General features: G+C 43.0%; 1 protein-coding gene across 2 annotated transcripts in view; it reads right to left on the reverse strand.

Annotated features, from left to right (window-relative positions):
* Positions 1-17,887, reverse strand: part of LOC139536238 (integrin alpha-5-like) — a 59,047-nt gene extending 41,160 nt beyond the window's left edge. For both annotated transcript variants that reach the window (XM_071336585.1, XM_071336583.1), the window contains exons 1-4: positions 17,514-17,887; positions 10,919-11,049; positions 842-942; positions 308-431 (exon numbers count right to left, since the gene is read on the reverse strand). In XM_071336585.1, the coding sequence (XP_071192686.1) occupies positions 308-431; positions 842-942; positions 10,919-11,049; positions 17,514-17,722 (565 nt within the window). In that variant the 5' untranslated portion in view covers positions 17,723-17,887. The remainder of the gene's footprint in view (positions 1-307; positions 432-841; positions 943-10,918; positions 11,050-17,513) is intronic.
* Between the last annotated feature and the right edge of the window lie 549 nt (positions 17,888-18,436).

The following is an 18,436-nucleotide window of genomic DNA, read 5'->3' on the forward strand; positions in this document are numbered from 1 at the left end:
GCCCAAGCTTTTCCTGGCCTGCACTCCATCTTCCCCTGTAGTTCAATAAATACCTTGGTTACCTTATCCCAGTCTCCTTGTCTGAGTCTGCTCTTGGGTTCACCTTGTCCGTGTAACAATCATAACATTGTGAGCACACAAATCTCCCATTGACATCAGTGGTCAATTTACAAGAATGTTGGATCTAAAATGAGGATTTGGCCATCATCCTCACAAGACAAACCTGTGGCTGCATGTTTCGTCACTACTTCATTCAATTGACTTCAGGTACAGTATTTTGGATAAGGATGTTGTTGCAGTACTGTACCTGTGCGACAGGGGGCGTACTCCACAAATGTCTTGAGGCTGTCGACGGAGAGGTAGCAGGTTCCTGTGGCATCCGAGAAGGGGGCATCGTGTTCCGTTCTCCAGTAATACCTTGGGGCACAAGCCTTGGAGACATTCAAGAAAGGAGTTCAAAACAACACACAAACTTCACAACTGTCAGATGTTGATACACATCACTGACACATAGTGAAAAGCTTTTTATGACTGGGGCTACGGTCGACTTCATTGGAGGCTGCTGAGGGGAGGACGGCTCATAATAATGGCTGGAACGCAGCAAAAGGAATGGAACCATGTGTTTGATGTATTTGATACCATTCCGCTCCAGCCATTACCACGAGTCAGTCCTCCCCAATTAAGTTGCCACAAACCTCCTGTGGTAGAACTTGTGTGTAGAATTTGTGAACGATATCAAAATCCAAATAAAATTATATATATTTCTGTGAGCAATTCTAACAGGACAGTTATATGATGACCTATTCCCTTCTATCCCACAGAATGTAGTAGCCTATCTTACCAGGACAGTGTTGCCATGGGAACGCACCGTAGCCCCAAACCACTGATGGGACTTGAACTCGACCTGGACGTCGACATCGTTGACGTGGAAACTGCGATCCCCTGGAAGATGCCAAAGAAACGCACCTTTACATTCGTAATGCAGTACTTGTATGACACTGTAATAGCTCGCCTGAAGCTTGCACCAGTGTTTCCTCAAGTAACCCTACTGTTCCACTTACTGTATTTCAGGACTATCACACCTGATTCGACAAATGAGGGGCGTGATCAACTTGTTACTGGTACTCCCTGTATATAGCTATGTTATAATATCGTATCCCTGCACATCGACTTGGCGCTGGTACTCCCTGTATATAGCTACGTTATTTTCTACTTCCTGTATATAGCCATGTTATTTTCTACTCCCTGTATATAGCCATGTTATTTTCTACTTCCTGTATATAGCCATGTTATTTTTATTTATGTTAAATTTTTAACTCTGCATTGTTGGGAAAGGAACCGTAAGTAAGCATTTCACTGTTATTGTTTACTAAGCATGTGACAAATGACATTTAGTTGATCATTTGAATCAGGTGTCCTTGCACTGAAATACATCAAATAAATGCAATGGCTGGGGTGGCCCATCGATTCCAGCCGCTGCCTGTTGGTGACATGTACTGTGTATTACCACTGCCAGCATGAGCTCCAATCCATCCCACTGCGTTCTAGCACTCTGTCTCCTTCTATACTTGTTTCTCTCTATCCTGTCCAATAAACACAACAACTACAAAAGGGGCACTACTGCAAAAAGAAGGAATGGCTGGTGGTACTCAAGAGAAGTTTCAGAAACGGTGATTTCTATTGTAAGTTAACTTTGTCTCAACATGATCCCTCATGTCATCCCTGTTTGATGTCACACGGTTCCACATGTTTTTATAACTCTGTCTAAGTCTCATCTCTTAATCCATCCACCTTGCTATTGGCAAGCATCAAACCATTCCGCTGGACTTGGAATACATTGTTACTGTAGAAACATTTGTCCTTCATAGTCTGATTCCTATTTTATGAAGGGGGTGGCGGGGCTCTGGTAAAACAGTTTCTTGTGACAGGCAAAACATCCAGCAGCTGGCTAGGAGAGCACATGAGAGACTTGGTTCTAGGCTATGCGATTAGGTCAAACTTTAGTCATGTTGAGAGATAGGCAGTGATGCAACCCGTCAGGATGCTCTAGTATGGCAACTGCTCGGCTTCCGACCACACAGCACTACAGAGGGTAGTGTGTATGGCCCAGTACATCACTGGGGCCAAGCTTCCTGCCATCCAGGACCTCTATACCAGGCGGTGTCAGAGCAAGTCCATAAAAATTGTCAGAGACTCCAGCCACCCTAGTCATAGACTGTTCTCTCTGCTACTGCACGGCAAGCGGTATCGGAGCACCAAGTCTAGGTCCAAGAGGCTTCTAAATAGCTTTTACCCCCAAGCCATAAGACTCCTGAACATCAAATGGCTACCCAGACTATTTGCATTGTACCCCCCCCTCTTTTACGCTGCTGATACTCTCTGTTATTATCTATGCATAGTCACTTTAATAACTCTACCTACATGTACATATTACCTCAATTACCTCGACTAACTGGTGCCACTGCACATTGACTCTGTACCGGTACCCCTTGTATAGCCTCGCTATTGTTATTTTACTGCTGCTCTTTAATTACTTGTTACTTTTACTAATTTTCTTGGTATTTTTCTTCAAATTGCATTGTTGGTTAAGGGCTGGTAAGTAAACATTTCACTGTAAGGTGTTGTATTCGGCACATGTGAAAAATAAAATTGGATTTCTGACAGTCACTCCTGGCCAATAGACTACTTCCCAGGTAAGAAAAAGTTTAAGATTAATAAGTTAAAATATTTGACGCGGTAGACTTGGCAGTATGAGTTTGATGCATTTGTCTGACGCATAGACTTGAGTGGTGACATTAACCTTCCCGTACCGCTGCACTGTCGGTCTGTCTGTCTGTCTGGCTGGCTGCTGGGGTCTGCCCTATGTCTGTCTGGCTGCTGGGGTCTGGACTGTGTCTGTAGTACACACTATACTCTTTGAACCCAGAGACCTGCATGGGAAACGTTGCGATGCACAATCACGTGAAAAGAAGGGCCCAGGGCAGTGTATGTGTGTGTGTGTGTGTGTGTGTGTGTGTGTGTGTGTGTGTGTGTGTGTGTGTGTGTGTGTGTGTGTGTGTGTGTGTGTGTGTGTGTGTGTGTGTGTGTGTGTGTGTGTGTGTGTGTGTGTGTGTGTGTGTGTGTGTTCCTGCATGTCTGTGTAAAACGGCTATCATCTTAATTCCTGAATTAATTTATCACATCAGCTGTTCCTTCAATTTCGAGAATGTACTTATAAGGGTGTATATTTGTGTGCATATAAGCCGGTGGATGTATACAGCACACATTTTTGTTTACAGTATGTGTTTGCGATCACAGATAGGTTTGTAAGCAGTGCATGTGTCTGTATTTGTGTATGTATAAACAGTTTACGTACAAGAGTAGGTGTGTATCCAGTTTATGTGCATTCATGTCTGAGTACAGCATACATTAACTTCAGAAAGTATTCACACGCCTGGACTTTTTACACATTTTGTTGTGTTACAAAATGGAAGTAAAATTTATAAAATTGAATTTTTTTTGTCAACGATCTACACAAAATACCCTGTTATGTCAAAGTGGAAGAAAATGTCTAACATTTGTAAGAGAAATCATGAACAATAAAACACTAATTTGTTGATTAGATAAGTATTCAACCTCCTGAGTCAATACATGTTAGAATCACCTTTGGCAGCGATTACAACTGTGAGTCTTTCTGGGTAAGTCTCTAAGAGCTTTCCACACCTGGATTGTGCAACATTTGCCCATTACTCTTTTAAAAATTCTTCAAGCTCTGTCAAATTAGTTCTTGATCATTGCTAGATGACTGTTTTCAGCTCTTGCCATAGATTTTCAAGCCGGTTTCAAAACTGTAACTCGGCCACTCAGGAACATTCACTGTCTTCTTGGTAAGCAACTCCAGTGAGTGTAGATTTGGCCTTGTGCTTTCAGTTTTTGTCCTGTAGAAATGTGAATTCATCTCCCTCTGTCTGGTGGAAAGCAAACTGAACCAGGTTTTCCTCTAGGATTCTGCCTGTGCTTAGATCCATTCCGTAAATGTTTTTATCTAGTCCTTAATGATTACAATCATACCCATAACGTGATGCAGCCACCAATACGCTAGAAAATATGGAGAGTGATACTCAGTAATGTGTTGTATTGGATTAGTCCCAAACATAACACTTTGTATTCAGGACAAAATGTTTATTTCTTTTCCATTTTTTTTGCAGTATTACTTTTGTGTCTTGTTGCAAACAGGATGCTTGTTTTGGAATATATTTTATTCTGTACAGGCTTCCTTCTTTTCACTCTGTCAATTAGGTTAGTATTGTGGAGTAACTACAATGGTGTTGATTCATCATCAGTTTTACCTATCACAGCCATTAAACTCTGTAACAGTTTTAAAGTCACCATTGGCCTCATGGTTAAATCCCTCAGCGGTTTCCTTCCTCTCCGGCAACTGAGTTAGGAAGGACACCTGTTTCTTTATAGTGACTGGGTGTATTGATACACCATCCAAAGTATAATGAATAACTTCACCATGCTCAAAGGGATATTCAATGTCTGCTTTTTGTATTTTTACCCATCTACCAATAGACGCTCTTCTTTGCGAGGCATTGGAAAACCTCTCTGGTCTATGTGGTTCAATCTGTGTTTGAAATTCACTGCTCGACTGAGGGACCTTACAGATAATTGTATGTGTGGGGTACAGAGATGAGGTAGTCATTCATAAATAATAATAAACACCATTATTACACACAGGCTGAGTCCATGCAACTTATTATGTGACTTGTTAAGCAAATGTTTACTCATGAGCTTATTTAGGCTTGTCATAACAAAGGGGTTGAATACTTATTGACTCAAGACATTTCAGCTTTCAGGTTTTACTAATTTGTAACAATTTCAAAAAACATAATTCCACTTTGACATTATGGGGTATTGTGTGTAGGCCAGTGACAATAAAAATCTAAATGTAATCAATTTTATTCAGGCTGTGGAATGTGGAAAAAGTCAAGGGGTGTGAATACTTTCTGAAAGCATTGTATGTGTGTATATCCTGTTTATGTGTATTTGAGTCTGTACCTGAGTACAGTATGGAACGGAGTCAAACATGTATTTTCTATATGTTTGACACTGTTCCATTAATTCCATTCCAGACATTACAATGAGCCCGTCCTCCTATAGCTCCTCCCACCAGCTTCCACAGGTGTACAGTATGTATGTGAGCGTGTGTGTGTATCTGAGTATGTGTATTGTAACGGTTTTGACTTGGGGTTATTGTTTGTAGGGGTGCCAGGTAGGTCGTGCCTACCAGAGAAAATATTGATTTCTCCTTTTTGTTTGTGAGGGAATGAGTCCCGTCTGGTCTGTCAAGTCTACACCAATACAAAGGACTCAAGTAAAAGTCAGGATGGACATACACTTTTCATAAACCCTTAAAACATTGGAAATCATTTCAAAACTGTTCTTTTGCGTGGGTTGTATTACCAACATAAATTATCACACACATAATAATATAACAAACAATGAGCTCTGGTTCCTCGAGAAAAGTCCCGTACCTTGGGCCTAAAAGAGTCCAGCCTGGTAAAGGAGTTCAGTGAACTCCAGTGACCTTAGTCACACAATGTTTGTCCGTTCATAAAAGTGTAGCATAAACCCAGTCTCAATCATACAATCAAAATATCTAACTCTTTTACAACACAACCATAAAGAGTATCAAATCTCAGTAGTCTTCAACTACAACTGACCACAAATCAACACGGTATAAATCACACTCAAACAAAGGAAATACTTATGCAAAAAAGCTGTAGGTAGTCGGTCAGTCAGACAATCCAATCTGAGAAAGATCATGAAGAAACAGACCAACTGAGATGTGTAGTCCAAAGGATGAAATGAGTAAATCTGATCCTGGTTAAACTTGAGACAAGGCTACAAAGCACACTTTTAAATACAACAAAACAAACGGAGTAAAGAAGCTTCGGAACTGAGGGTTGAACACATCCTCATTGGCACCACCATCACAACCCCCTTTTGTGCAGCTGATGCTGGCTATTTAGTTGGGAATTAAACGGGAAGCGCTGTGTTGGAAGGAGGAGCGCAGACGGTTCGGACTAATTCAGGACCGTCACAGTATGTGTCTATGTAATGTACAATATGTTTGTGACCTATGTGATAACACACACCCTCTGATCCTCAAACGGTGGGCCACTTCCTGCTTTATCTGATGGAGTTTGTGACCGCTTCACTGGCAGGCAGAGCCAGGGGTTCTCAGGGGTCCTTGTCCACATAATGACTTTGGCCTAATTACAGTTACAACACTGGGCTTCAAGCCAGCCAGCCAGGAAATCAACCAAGGCTATAGGCTTTAGAAAGGGGGAATACGAGAGAGGACTTGGCCACTACAAAACACAGTGCAAACTTCAAAGAATGGTTTAAATAAAAATGGAGCACTGTTGGTGAAGAATCCCTAAGCCTTGACGGAGAGGTTTATCCCCATAACTTTAAAGTCATCCTAGTCAGTGAGCTCGCTAATAGAAGCCTTATAGTTTTATGGCTGAAGAGGCATTTTTATAGTTAAACAATACAACTTTAACTGGGGGGTATACTTTGAAATACGGTATACACTGTCTTTGTAAAATCTACGTATGAAACATGATGTTAACATAGCTATTTTTAGTTTTTATTTTGTTTAACCAGGTAGGCTAGATGAGAACAAGTTCTCATTTACAACTGCGACCTGGCCAAGATAAAGCAAAGTAGTGCGACACAAACAACAACACAGTTACACATGGAATAAACAAACATGCAGTCAATAATACAATAGAAAAAGTCTATATACAGTGTGTGCAAAGCAGGTAGGATAAGGGAGTTAAGGCAATAAATAGGCCATAGTGGCTAAATAATTACATTATAGCAATTAAACACTGGAGTGGTAGATGTGCAGAAAATGAGTGTGCAAGTAGAGATACTGGGGTGCAACGGAGCAAAATAAATAACAGTATGGGAGATGAGGTAGTTGGATGGGCTATTTACAGATGGGCTATGTACAGGTGCAGTGATCTGTGAGCTGCTCTGACAGCTGGTGCTTAAAGTTAGTGAGGGAGATATGAGTCTCCAGCTTCAGTGATTTTTGCAGTTCGTTCCAGTCATTGGCAGCAGAGAACTGGAAGGAAAGGCAGCCAAATGAGGAGTTGGCTTTGGGGGTGACCAGTGAAATATACCTGCTGGAGCGCGTGCTACGGGTGGGTGCTGCTATGGTGACCAGTGAGCTGATATAAGGCGGGGCTTTACCTAGCAAATACTTATTGATGACCTGGAGCCAGTGGGTTTGGCGACGAATATGAAGCGAGGGCCAGCCAACAAGAGCATACAGGTCGAGTGGTGGTGAAGCCGATTCTAGATTTAATTTTGGATTGGAGATGCTTAATGTGAGTCTGGAAGGAGAGTTTACAGTCTAGCTTAGACACCTAGATATTTGTAGTTGTCCAAATATTCTAAGTCACAACCGTCCAGAGTAGTGATGCTGGACAGGCGGGCAGGTGTGGGCAGTGATCGGTTGAAGAGCATTGGCCACGGAAGGAGAGTTGTATGGCATTGAAGCTCGTCTGGAGGTTAGATAACACAGTGTCCAAAGAAGGACCAGAAGTATACAAAATGGTGTCATCTGTGTAAAGGTGGATCAGAGAATCACCAGCAGCAAGAGCGACATCATTGATGTATACAGAGAAAAAAGTTGGCCCAAGAATTGAACCCTGTGGCACCCCCATAGAGACTGCCAGAGGTCCGGACAACAGGCCCTCCGATTTGACACACTGAACTCTGTCTGAGAAGTAGTTGGTGAACCAGGCGAGGCAGTCATTTGAAAAACCAAGGATGTTGAGTCTGCCGATAACAATTTGGTGATTGACAGAGTCAAAAGCCTTGGCCAGGTCGAGGAATACAGCTGCACAGTATTGTCTCTTATCGATGGCGGTGATGATATCATTTAGGACCTTGAGCGTGGCTGAGGTGCACCCATGACCAGCTCGGAAATCAGATTGCATAGCGGAGAAGTTACGGTGGGATTTGAAATGGTCGGTGATCTGTTTGTTAACTTGGCTTTCGAAGACCTTAGAAAGGCAGGGTAGGATAGATATAGGTCTGTAACAGTTTGGGTCTAGAATGCTTCCCCCATTTAAAAGGGGGATGACCACAGCAGCTTTCCAATCTATGGAGATCTCAGACGATACAAAAGAGAGTTTGAACAGGCTAGTGATAGGGGTTGCAACAATTTTGGCGGATAATTTTAGAAAGAGAGGGTCCAGATTGTCTAGCCCGGCTGATTTATAGGGATCCAGATTTTGCAGCTCTTTCAGAACATCAGCTATCTGGATTTGGGTGAAAGAGAAATGGGGGAGGCTTGTGAAAGTTGCTGTGGGGGGTACAGGGCTGTTGATCGGGGTAGGGGTAGCCAGGTGGAAAGCAAGGCCAGCTGTAGAAAAATGTTTATTGAAATTCTCGATTATCATGGATTTATCGGTGGTGACAGTGTTTCCTAGCCTCAGTGCAGTGGGCAGCTGGGAGGAGGTGCTCTTATTCTCCATGGACTTTATAGTGTCCCAGAACTTTTGGGGGTTTGTGCTACAGGATGCAAATTTCTGTTTGAAAAAGCTAGCCTTTGCTTTCCTAACTGCCTGTGTATATTGGTAGCTAACTTCACTGAAAAGTTGCATATCACGGGGGCTATTCGATGCTAATGAAGTATGCCGCAGGATGTTTTTGTGCTGGTCAAGGGCAGTCAGGTCTGGAGTGAACCAAGGGCTATATCTGTTCCTGGTTCTACATTTTTTGAATGGGGCATGCTTATTTAAGATGGTGAGGAAAGCACTTTTAAAGAATAACCAGGCATCCTCTACTGTCGGAATGAGGTCAATATCCTTCCAGGATACCCGGACCAGGTGCATTAGAAGGGCATGCTCACTGAAGTGTTTTAGGGAGCATTTGACAGTGATGAGGGGTGGTCGTTTGACCACAGACCCATTACGGACGCAGGCAATGAGGCAGGTTGAAGACAGCAGAGGTGTATTTGGAGGGCAGGTTGGTTAGAATGATATCTATGAGGGTGCCAGTGTTTACGGATTTGGGGTTGTACCTGGTAGGTTCATTGATCATTTGTGTGAGATTGAGGGCATCAAGTTTAGATTGTAGGTTGGCCGGGGTGTTAAGCATGTCCCAGTTTAGGTCACCTAACAGCACGAGCTCTGAAGATAGATGGGGGGCAATCAATTCACATATGGTGTCCAGGGCACAGCTGGGGGCAGAAGGTGGTCTATAGCAAGCGTCAACGGTGAGAGACTTGTTTCTGGAAAGGTAGATTTTTAAAAGTAGAAGCTCAAATTGTTTGGGCACAGACCTGGATAGTAAGACAGAACTCTGCAGGCTAACTCCGCCCCCTTTGGCAGTTCTATCTTGTCGGAAAGTGTTATAGTTAGGGATGGAAATTTCAGGGTTTTTGGTGGTCTTCCTAAGCCAGGATTCAGACACGGCTAGGACATCCGGGTTGGCAGGGTGTGCTAAAGCAGTGAATAAAACAAACTTAGGGAGGAGGCTTCTTATGTTAACATGCATGAAACCAAGGCTTTTACGGTTACAGAAGTCAACAAATGAGAGCGCCTGGGGAATGGGAGTGGAGCTAGGCACTGCAGGGCCTGGATTAACCTCAACATCACCAGGGAAAAGAGGAGGATAAGGGTACGGCTAAAGGCTATAAGAACTGGTCGTCTAGTACGTTCAGAACAGCGAGTAAAAGGAACAGGTTTCTGGGCACGGTATAATAGATTCAAGGCATAATGTACAGACAAAGATATGGTAGGATGTGAATACAGTGGAGGTAAACCTATGCATTGAGTGATGATAAAAGAGATATTGTCTCTAGAAACATAATTTAAACCAGATGAGGTTACCGCATGTGTGGGAGGTGGAACTAAAGGGTTAGCTAAGGCGTATTGAGCAGGGCTAGAGGCTCTACAGTGAAATAAGGCAATAATTACTAACCAAAACAGCAATGGACAAGGCATATTGACATTAGGGAGAGGCATGCGTAGCCGAGTGATCATTGGGTCCAGTGAGTAGCTGGGTGAGCTGGAGACACGGCGATTCAGACAGCTAGCAGGCCGGGGCTAGCAGGCTAGCAGGAGGGCCTTAGAGGGACGTCGCGACGGAAGAAGTCAGTTGTAGCCCCTTCGTGCGGTTACGTCGGCAGATCAGTCGTGATGGATCAGCAGGGCTCCGTGTAGTAAAAGGGTCCAGGTCAATTGGCAAAATAGGTATAGTAGCCCAAGGAGTGGCTGATGGACCTCTTCAGCTAGCCAGGAGATGGGCTTAGCATAGGCTAGCTCCAGCCTAATTGGTGCTTGCTTCGGGACAGAGACGTTAGCCAGGAGAAGCCAATCGGATAGCAGCTGCGATGATCCAGGTGAAAAGGTTCAGAGCTTGCAGTAGGAATCCAGGGATATGGAGAATAAGAAGTCCTATACGCTCTGGGTTGAATCGCGTTGTGTAGACTGGCAGGAGTTGTCTGGGCTGAAGGTTAGCTGATGACCGCTAGCAGTGGCTAGCTGACAGCTAGCAAGTAGCTAGTTAGCTGGCTAGCTTTCTGTTGGGGGTTCCTGTTCTGAAGTAAAGAAAATAGCTACATTGGGTGAGTTGGGTTGCAGGAGAGTATGTTGAAGTTGGGGTTAAGAATTATATATATTTTTTAAATAAAATGTAATATATGCGAAGAAAAAATATTTTAAAAGATATATACACGGGACACGACAAGACGAAGACAAAAGACGCCTGACTGCTGCGCCATCTTGGATTTCAAAAAGGGGAATGGGGAAACTCATCATACTTTACAACAGGAAGAAATATTGATGATCTGCTTTTCCACACATTCACACCAACTCATTCCACCAGGTTATTCAGCCAGGTACCTTACCTTCATTGTCAAAAATGACAACACTGCAATCCGATTGGTCCTGGCTCCAAGGACACAAGTACACAGATCCACCTTCGATGATGTTCGTTTGGCTGGTGTTAGCTTTGGGAGCACCAATCAGAATACTGAAACTGTAGAATAAAAACAGAAGACAAAACACAGTATTAGTACACGGTCAGCAAAAAATAGTGGGAGTACACGAAGCAATGAGTACTTTTGATCAATTCATCTTCGGTTGTTGTTTTTAACTGATTTGAGCAATGATTTGGCCACATTGTAACGTTCGTCGTCGGAATGAGAAGGATCGGACCAAAGCGCAGCGTGGTAAGTGTTCATGATTATTTATTTAAACTGAACACTGAGACAAAATAACAAAATGGAAAAACACGAAACAGTTCTGTCTGGTGCAGACACAAAACAGAAAACAACTACCCACAAAACACAGGTGGGAAAAAGCTGCCTAAGTATGATTCTCAATCAGAGACAACATTTACATTTAAGTCATTTAGCAGACGCTCTTATCCAGAGCGACTTACAAATTGGTGCATTCACCTTATGATATCCAGTGGAACAACGATAGACAGGCAAACATAGACAGCTAACCTTCAGCCCAGACAACTCCTGCCAGTCTACACAACGCGATTCAACCCAGAGCGTATAGGACTTCTTATTCTCCATATCCCTGGATTCCTACCTCTGATTGAGAACCACACCCGGTAAAACACAAAGAAATACAAAACATAGAAAATGAACATAGAATGCCCACCCAAATCACACCCTGACCAAACCAAAATAGAGACATAAAAAGCTCTCTACGTTCAGGGCGTTCCACACATATACTCCCTTCATGGATCCTTTACCATATAGGTCAGTGATCTTGTCTCACTCAAAAGGCAGTTCAGGGCTGCATTCACAAAGTATTTATTTTTAGGAAAGCTAATCTAGGATCATGTCCCCGATACAAAGATATAAAAAACGAATCGGCCTGTATCGAATCTCACATTCCTCTCAAAACATTTTGAAAAAGCTGTTGCGCAGCAACTCACTGCCTTCCTGAAGACAAACAATGTATACGAAACGCTTCAGTCTGGTTTTAGACCACATCATAGCATTGAGACTGCACTCGTGAAAGTGGTAAATGACCTTTTAATGGCGTCAGACCAAGGCTCTGCATCTGTCCTCGTGCTCCTAGACCTTAGTGCTGCTTTTGATACCATCGATCACCACATTCTTTTGGAGAGATTGGAAACCCAAATTGGTCTACACGGACAAGATCTGGCCTGTCTTAGATATATCAGTTTGTTTCTGTGGATGGTTTGTCCTCTGACAAATCAACTGTACATTTCGGTGTTCCTCAAGGTTTAATTTTAGGACCACTATTGTTTTCACTATATATTTTACCTCTTGGTGATGTCATTCGGAAACATAATGTTAACTTTCACTGCTATGCGGGCAATACACAGATGTACATTTCGATGAAACATGGTGAAGCCCCAAAATAGCCCTCCCTGGAAGCCTGTGTTTCAGACATAAGGAAGTGGATCGAGTCAATTTTTTATATTTTAAACACGGACAAAACAGGGATGCTAGTTCTAGGCCCCAAGAAACAAAGAGATCTTCTGTTGTTTGTACAGTCATCTCAAATAAAACTGTGAAGGATCTCGGCATTACTCTGGACCCTGATCTCTCTTTTGACGAACATATCAAGAATATTTCAAGGACAGCTTTTTTTAAATTTTCGTAACATTGCAAAAATCAGAAACTTTCTGTCTAAAAATTATGCAGAAAAGTTAATCCATGCTTTTATCACTTCTAGATTAGACTACTGCAATGCTCTACTTTCCAGCTACCCGGATAAAGCACTAAATAAACTTCAGTTAGTGCTAAACACGGCTGCTAGAATCTTGACTAGAACCAAAACATGTGATCATATTTCTCCAGTGCTAGCCTATCTACACTGGCTTCCTGTTAAGGCTAGGGCTGATTTCAAGGTTTTACTGCTAACCTACAAAGCATTACATGGACTTGCTCCTACCTATCTTTCCGATTTGGTCCTGCCGTACATACCTACACGTACGCTACGGTCACAAGACACAGGCTTGGAATGGTCTGCCTATCCGTGTGAGAGATGCAGACTCGGTCTCAACCTTTAAGTCTTTATTGAAGACTCATCTCTTCAGTAGGTCCTATGATTGAGTGTAGTCTGGCCCAGGGGTGTGAAGGTGAATGGAAAGGCACTGGAATGACGAACCGCCCTTGCTGTCTCTGCCTGACTGGTTCCCCTCTCTCCACTGGGATTCTCTGCCTCTAACCCTATCACGGGGGCTGAGTTACTGGCTTATTGGTGCTCTTCCGTGCCATCCCTAGGAGGGGTGAGTCACTTGAGTGGGTTGACTCACTGACGTGATCTTCCTGTCTGGGTTGGCGCCCCCCTCGGGTTCGTGCCGTGGGGGAGATCTTCGTGGGCTATACTCGGCCTTGTCTCACGGTAGTAAATTGGTGGTTGAAGATATCCCTCTAGTGGTGTGGGAGCTGTGCTTTGGCAAAGTGGGTGGGGTTATATCCTGCCTGTTTGGCCCTGTCCGGGGGTATCGTCGGACGGGGCCACAGAGTCTCCGACCACTCCTGTCTCAACCTCGAGTATTTATGCTGCAATAGTCTGTGTCGGGGGCTAGGGTCAGTCTTATCCGGTGTCCTGCGTGAATTTAAGTATGCTCCTTTTAATTCTCTCTCTCTTTTTCTCTCTTTCTCTCAGAGGACCTAAGCCCTAGGACCATGCCCCAGGATTACCTGGCCTGATGACTCCTTGCTGTCCCCAGTTTCAACTGTTCTGCCTGCGGCAATGGAACCCTGACCTGTTCACCGGATGTGCTACCTTGTCCCGGACCTGGTGTTTTGGACTCTCTCTCTACCGCACCTCCAGTCTCTAACTCTGAGGGATCGGCTATGAAAAGGCAACTGACATTTACTCCTGAGGTGCTGCTCTACAACCACTGTGATTATTATTATCTGACCCTGCTGGTCATCTATGAACGGTTGAACATCTTGGCCATGTACTGTTATAATCTCCACCCGGCACAGCCAGAAGAGGACTGGCCACCCCTCAGAGCCTGGTTACTCTCTATGTTTCTTCCTAGGTTCTGGCCTTTCTAGGGAGTTTTCCCTAGCCACTGTGCTTCTACATCTACATTGCTTGCTGTTCGGGGTTTTAGGCTAGGTTTCTGTACAGCACTTTGTGATATCGGCTGATGTATGGAATTACTTCATTAACTATGATCTATCTATGATTTAAGGCTAAACTGATCCTAGATCAGCACACCTACTACGATATGCTTTATAAATACAGGCCCTGAAAGGATCTTCAGGATCCTTCATTTTACAGGTACCTTATCATCCTCATCATCACCACCAGTCTGACATAACGTTCCCCAATAGCTCTGTCCTGTCTCAGTAAACAGATCATAGCTAAGGCTAGTTCTTGGCTTCATCAGCTCTACTGGACTGATAGAGGGTGGAAGGGGTTTATGGTTAGGGGAGATATATATATATATAATGGTACATTCTGGTCTGGTCTACCTCCAGTGGGCTCAAACATCTCTCCCCAATCCAAAAGAAGCAGTGCAGGCTACATGTCCTACATTTAATGAATCCGATATTATTCCACCAAGGAGGCTAAACACGGAACACATTTCAGTGGAGTATTGGGCTATTTAAGGGTCAAATGGCAACAATCTGTGGAAATGGAATAAATGAGGAGAACGAACACCACACTTTAACATAGGGGAAACACTGTATTAACATCGCAGCTTATTCAACAGAACCATTCTAAAGCTGCTGCTGATCACATATTATTGCCAGACACCCTCTACCAAAACACTGGGGTTCTGTGTTAACTAGGGTCATTGACTCACACTGTGGATGTCGCTGAGACACATAAACAACTTTGGCATGCTGAAAAACAGCAAACTCTGGCAACCGCCTGTATGGGACAACACAATCTAACTTGCGGCATGAAATTGAGGAGAGCCTTTTCAGGCAAGTGAGAAAAAAAGGCATGTCACTCTATTTGTCTCCCTGTGACATCAACTGTTTTCCAGCTACTCCAACTTGACTAATATGACCCAGAACAAGGCAGGAGCAATCAACAGTCATATGATCAAGTTAGTGAAATCAAAACAATAAAAATAGATAGCTATTCAATGATTTAGTTTATTTCAGCACAAAGGCTACCGTTGTCCTGTCCTGACAAGATAAATAAAGCACAAGGGAAAAAGAGCAGACTCATACAATTGGACTAAATCAACATCTTGGTAATGACTCCACAACACACATCTGTCCCTCCCCCCAACGGAGTAAGACAAAACAATTTCCTTGCTGCTGGTGTCAGAAAACGGGGACATTTATTAAGTCAATGGCATCAAACCGACTCTGCCTCTGAGGACAGTAGAAGGAAAGCTGTGACGGGAGTTGATATAGGCCTAGCCTCTAAAAATGTGTTTAATGCTCTAGGATGTCAATGGTGACCCTCAGAGTTGAGTAAATGGGTCATCCTTATTATCTATTAATTAGCCAAATGAGCATTGTGACCTAACCCCTGACATTATAGGCCTAACGATTATGTCAAAGATACATCCCATTGTAAACTAGGCCTGCATGAGAATTGCCCTTCTACTGTAGGCTAATAGCACTCATGAATCCGTACATTTCAGAAAAGTGAATAGTGTAAAGTGTTGGTCCCATATCCCATGAGCTCAGAAAAGGATCCCAAACATTTTCCATATGCACAAAAAGGTGCATTACACAGGTGCACCTTGTGCTGGGGTCAAGAAAAGGCCACTCTAAAATGTGCAGTGTTGTCACACACCACAATGCCACAGATTTTTTAAGGATCGTTCAATTGGCATGCTGACTGCAGGAATGTCCACCAGAGCTGTTGCCAGAGAATTGAATGTTCATTTCTCTACCATAAGCCGCCTCCAATGTCATTTTAGAGAATTTGGCAGTACATCCAACCATCCTCACAACCGCAGACCACGTGTATGGCGAGTGGTTTGCTGATGTCAAGGTTGTAAACAGAGTGCCCCATGGTGGCGGTGGGGTTATGGTATGGGCAGGCATAAGCTACGGACAACGAACACAATTGCATTTTATCTAGGGCAATTTGAATGCATAGAGATACTGTGACGGGATCCTGGGGCCCATTGTCTTGCCATACATCCGCTGCCATCAACTCATGTTTCAGCGTGATAACGCACGGCTCCATGTCGCAAGGATCTGTACACAATTCCTCGAAACTGAAAATGGCCCAGTTCTTCCCATGGCCTGTATACTCACCAGACATGTCACCCATTGAGCATGTTTGGAATGCTCTGGATCAATGTGAACAACAGCATGTTCCAGTTCCCGCCCATATCCAGCAACTTCACACAGCCATTGAAGAGGAGTGGGACAACATTCCACAGGCCACAATCAACAGCCTGATCAACTCTATGCCAAGGAGATGTGTTGTGGTGCATGAGGCAAATACTGGTCACACCAGATATTGACTGGTTTTCTGATCCACGCCCCTACCTTTTTTTAAGGTATCTGTGACCAACAGGTGCATATCTGTATTCCCAGTCATGTGAAATCCATAGATTAGGGCCTAATTTATTTATTTCAATTCACTGATTTCCTTATGCCAACTGTAACTCAGTAAAATCTTTGAAATTGTTGCATTTCTATTTTTGTATATAATACAATTCTAGAAAAGGGCGGGGGGCTATTCAAAGTACATGGAATCCCTATTCATCCAATGATTTACATTTTCACTTTATTTGATCCAAATCTGCAAAAATGCTGAATATGTCTGTCTGGAATATACCACAAAATAATCAAATGGAAAATAGCCCACTTAGCATGATGATGTGGTCGATGACAATTTGCTTCTTGAAAGTCCGATATCCTGAAAACTTGACTGCTGACATGCAAAACATTTTGGAGTGGACTAATAAAAACGAGCCTTTTTTCGAGTGGAGCTTCCATTGAAGAAGATATCACCCCATGAGAGTAAGCAGTTGGCATTTATTGTCATGAATTTTGCTCTGGAGGCAGCTCTGCAGAGTAGTCACTAGCTGACACAGCCACAAAGTCATAAAATCTGATTTTAAACCTAACTTTAACCGTAAACTTAACCACACTGCTAACCCTGATGCCTAACCTTAAATTAAAGACCAAAAATCTAATTTTTGCTTTCATAAATTTTTACGACATAGGCCAGCTGCAAAGTAGAAATGTTCTATCTAGCATAAATCGCTCAGTTCTGCCTCCAGGGCAAGATTCATGACAATAAGCATCAACATGCGCTTGTCCATTGCGGGTTCCCTATTAACCGTTATTCAAATCGAATTAGTAGGCTAGGCTGCAGTGGTAACATATAGGCCAATAACATGATACAATGCCGTGTAGACCATGGGTGAAATTAGACTATATTGAATGACAAGAATATCAAAAAGTACGGAATAATTTAAATCACTTTTGAAGTAAAAGGAATAGTGTATATTGTGGTGACATTTTCCTAAAACACTACTGAGTGGTAAGATTAATGCGCACTCACCTAGATGCGTTATTGTAGAAAAAATCCACGGAATAACCGAAAAAAGATCCCTTAGGTCCAGAGTAGACGATCCGGTTTTCTGTTTCTAAATTAAACGTTGCGCACAGCTGGATAAAAACAACTGCAATTACAACGAACCGGGCGCAATAAACTGGATTACGCAGGATTGAGTTGACTGAAATTGCTGAAAGTCGCCGTCCAGTGCCCATCTCTTTTGTGCGTCGAATCGCAAGACAATAATTAACCTGCTATGAGGTGTGAAACGCCTGCCTGATATTTTGGTAATGCATATTCCAACATATAAATGAATTAATTGTGAATGGAATAGGATCCCGTTTCACTCTGCATCTCCCTCTCATACTAGCAGTGTAAGACTAATAGAGGGAGTTCATGGCAAACTTATTTTGGGGTGGAGCTTTGGATATAAAAAACTGGGGAGGTGGGCGCACTCCAAACCAGATTTAGTGTATGTGTGTGTGTGTGTGTGTTAGTGTGTGTGTGTGTGTGTGTGTGTGTGCTACTGAGATGTAGGCCTATCAAAAATTGAGAAAAAAAGGCTAGCCTAATTTTGTATGTAGTTTTTGACTTATAGGCCCAGGTTACAGTGATTCAATCTAAACTGAGCTTTCACTGCAATTACTCATTATTTTGTAATGTAACCTATTAAGTATATGGGATCTTATTTTACTCTGGCTAGTTTTGTGAACCTCAAAATACCTAGAGGATATTATTGGTTCCTGTTTTTACAGTCAAAAGTGCTAACACACACACCACCTCGGACCATCCCCTTGTTTCCTCTGCAGTACATGCCTTATAAATCATTGTTACAGAGATTACACACAAATAGAAGGATTTGAAAAGTTGTCTACATTGTCAGCAATAAAAATAGATATTTGAGCAGTCAAATGGCTGTATGACCCAAC

The sequence above is a fragment of the Salvelinus alpinus genome, chromosome 12 (assembly GCF_045679555.1).
Source record: "Salvelinus alpinus chromosome 12, SLU_Salpinus.1, whole genome shotgun sequence".
Taxonomy (NCBI): Eukaryota; Metazoa; Chordata; class Actinopteri; order Salmoniformes; family Salmonidae; genus Salvelinus; species Salvelinus alpinus.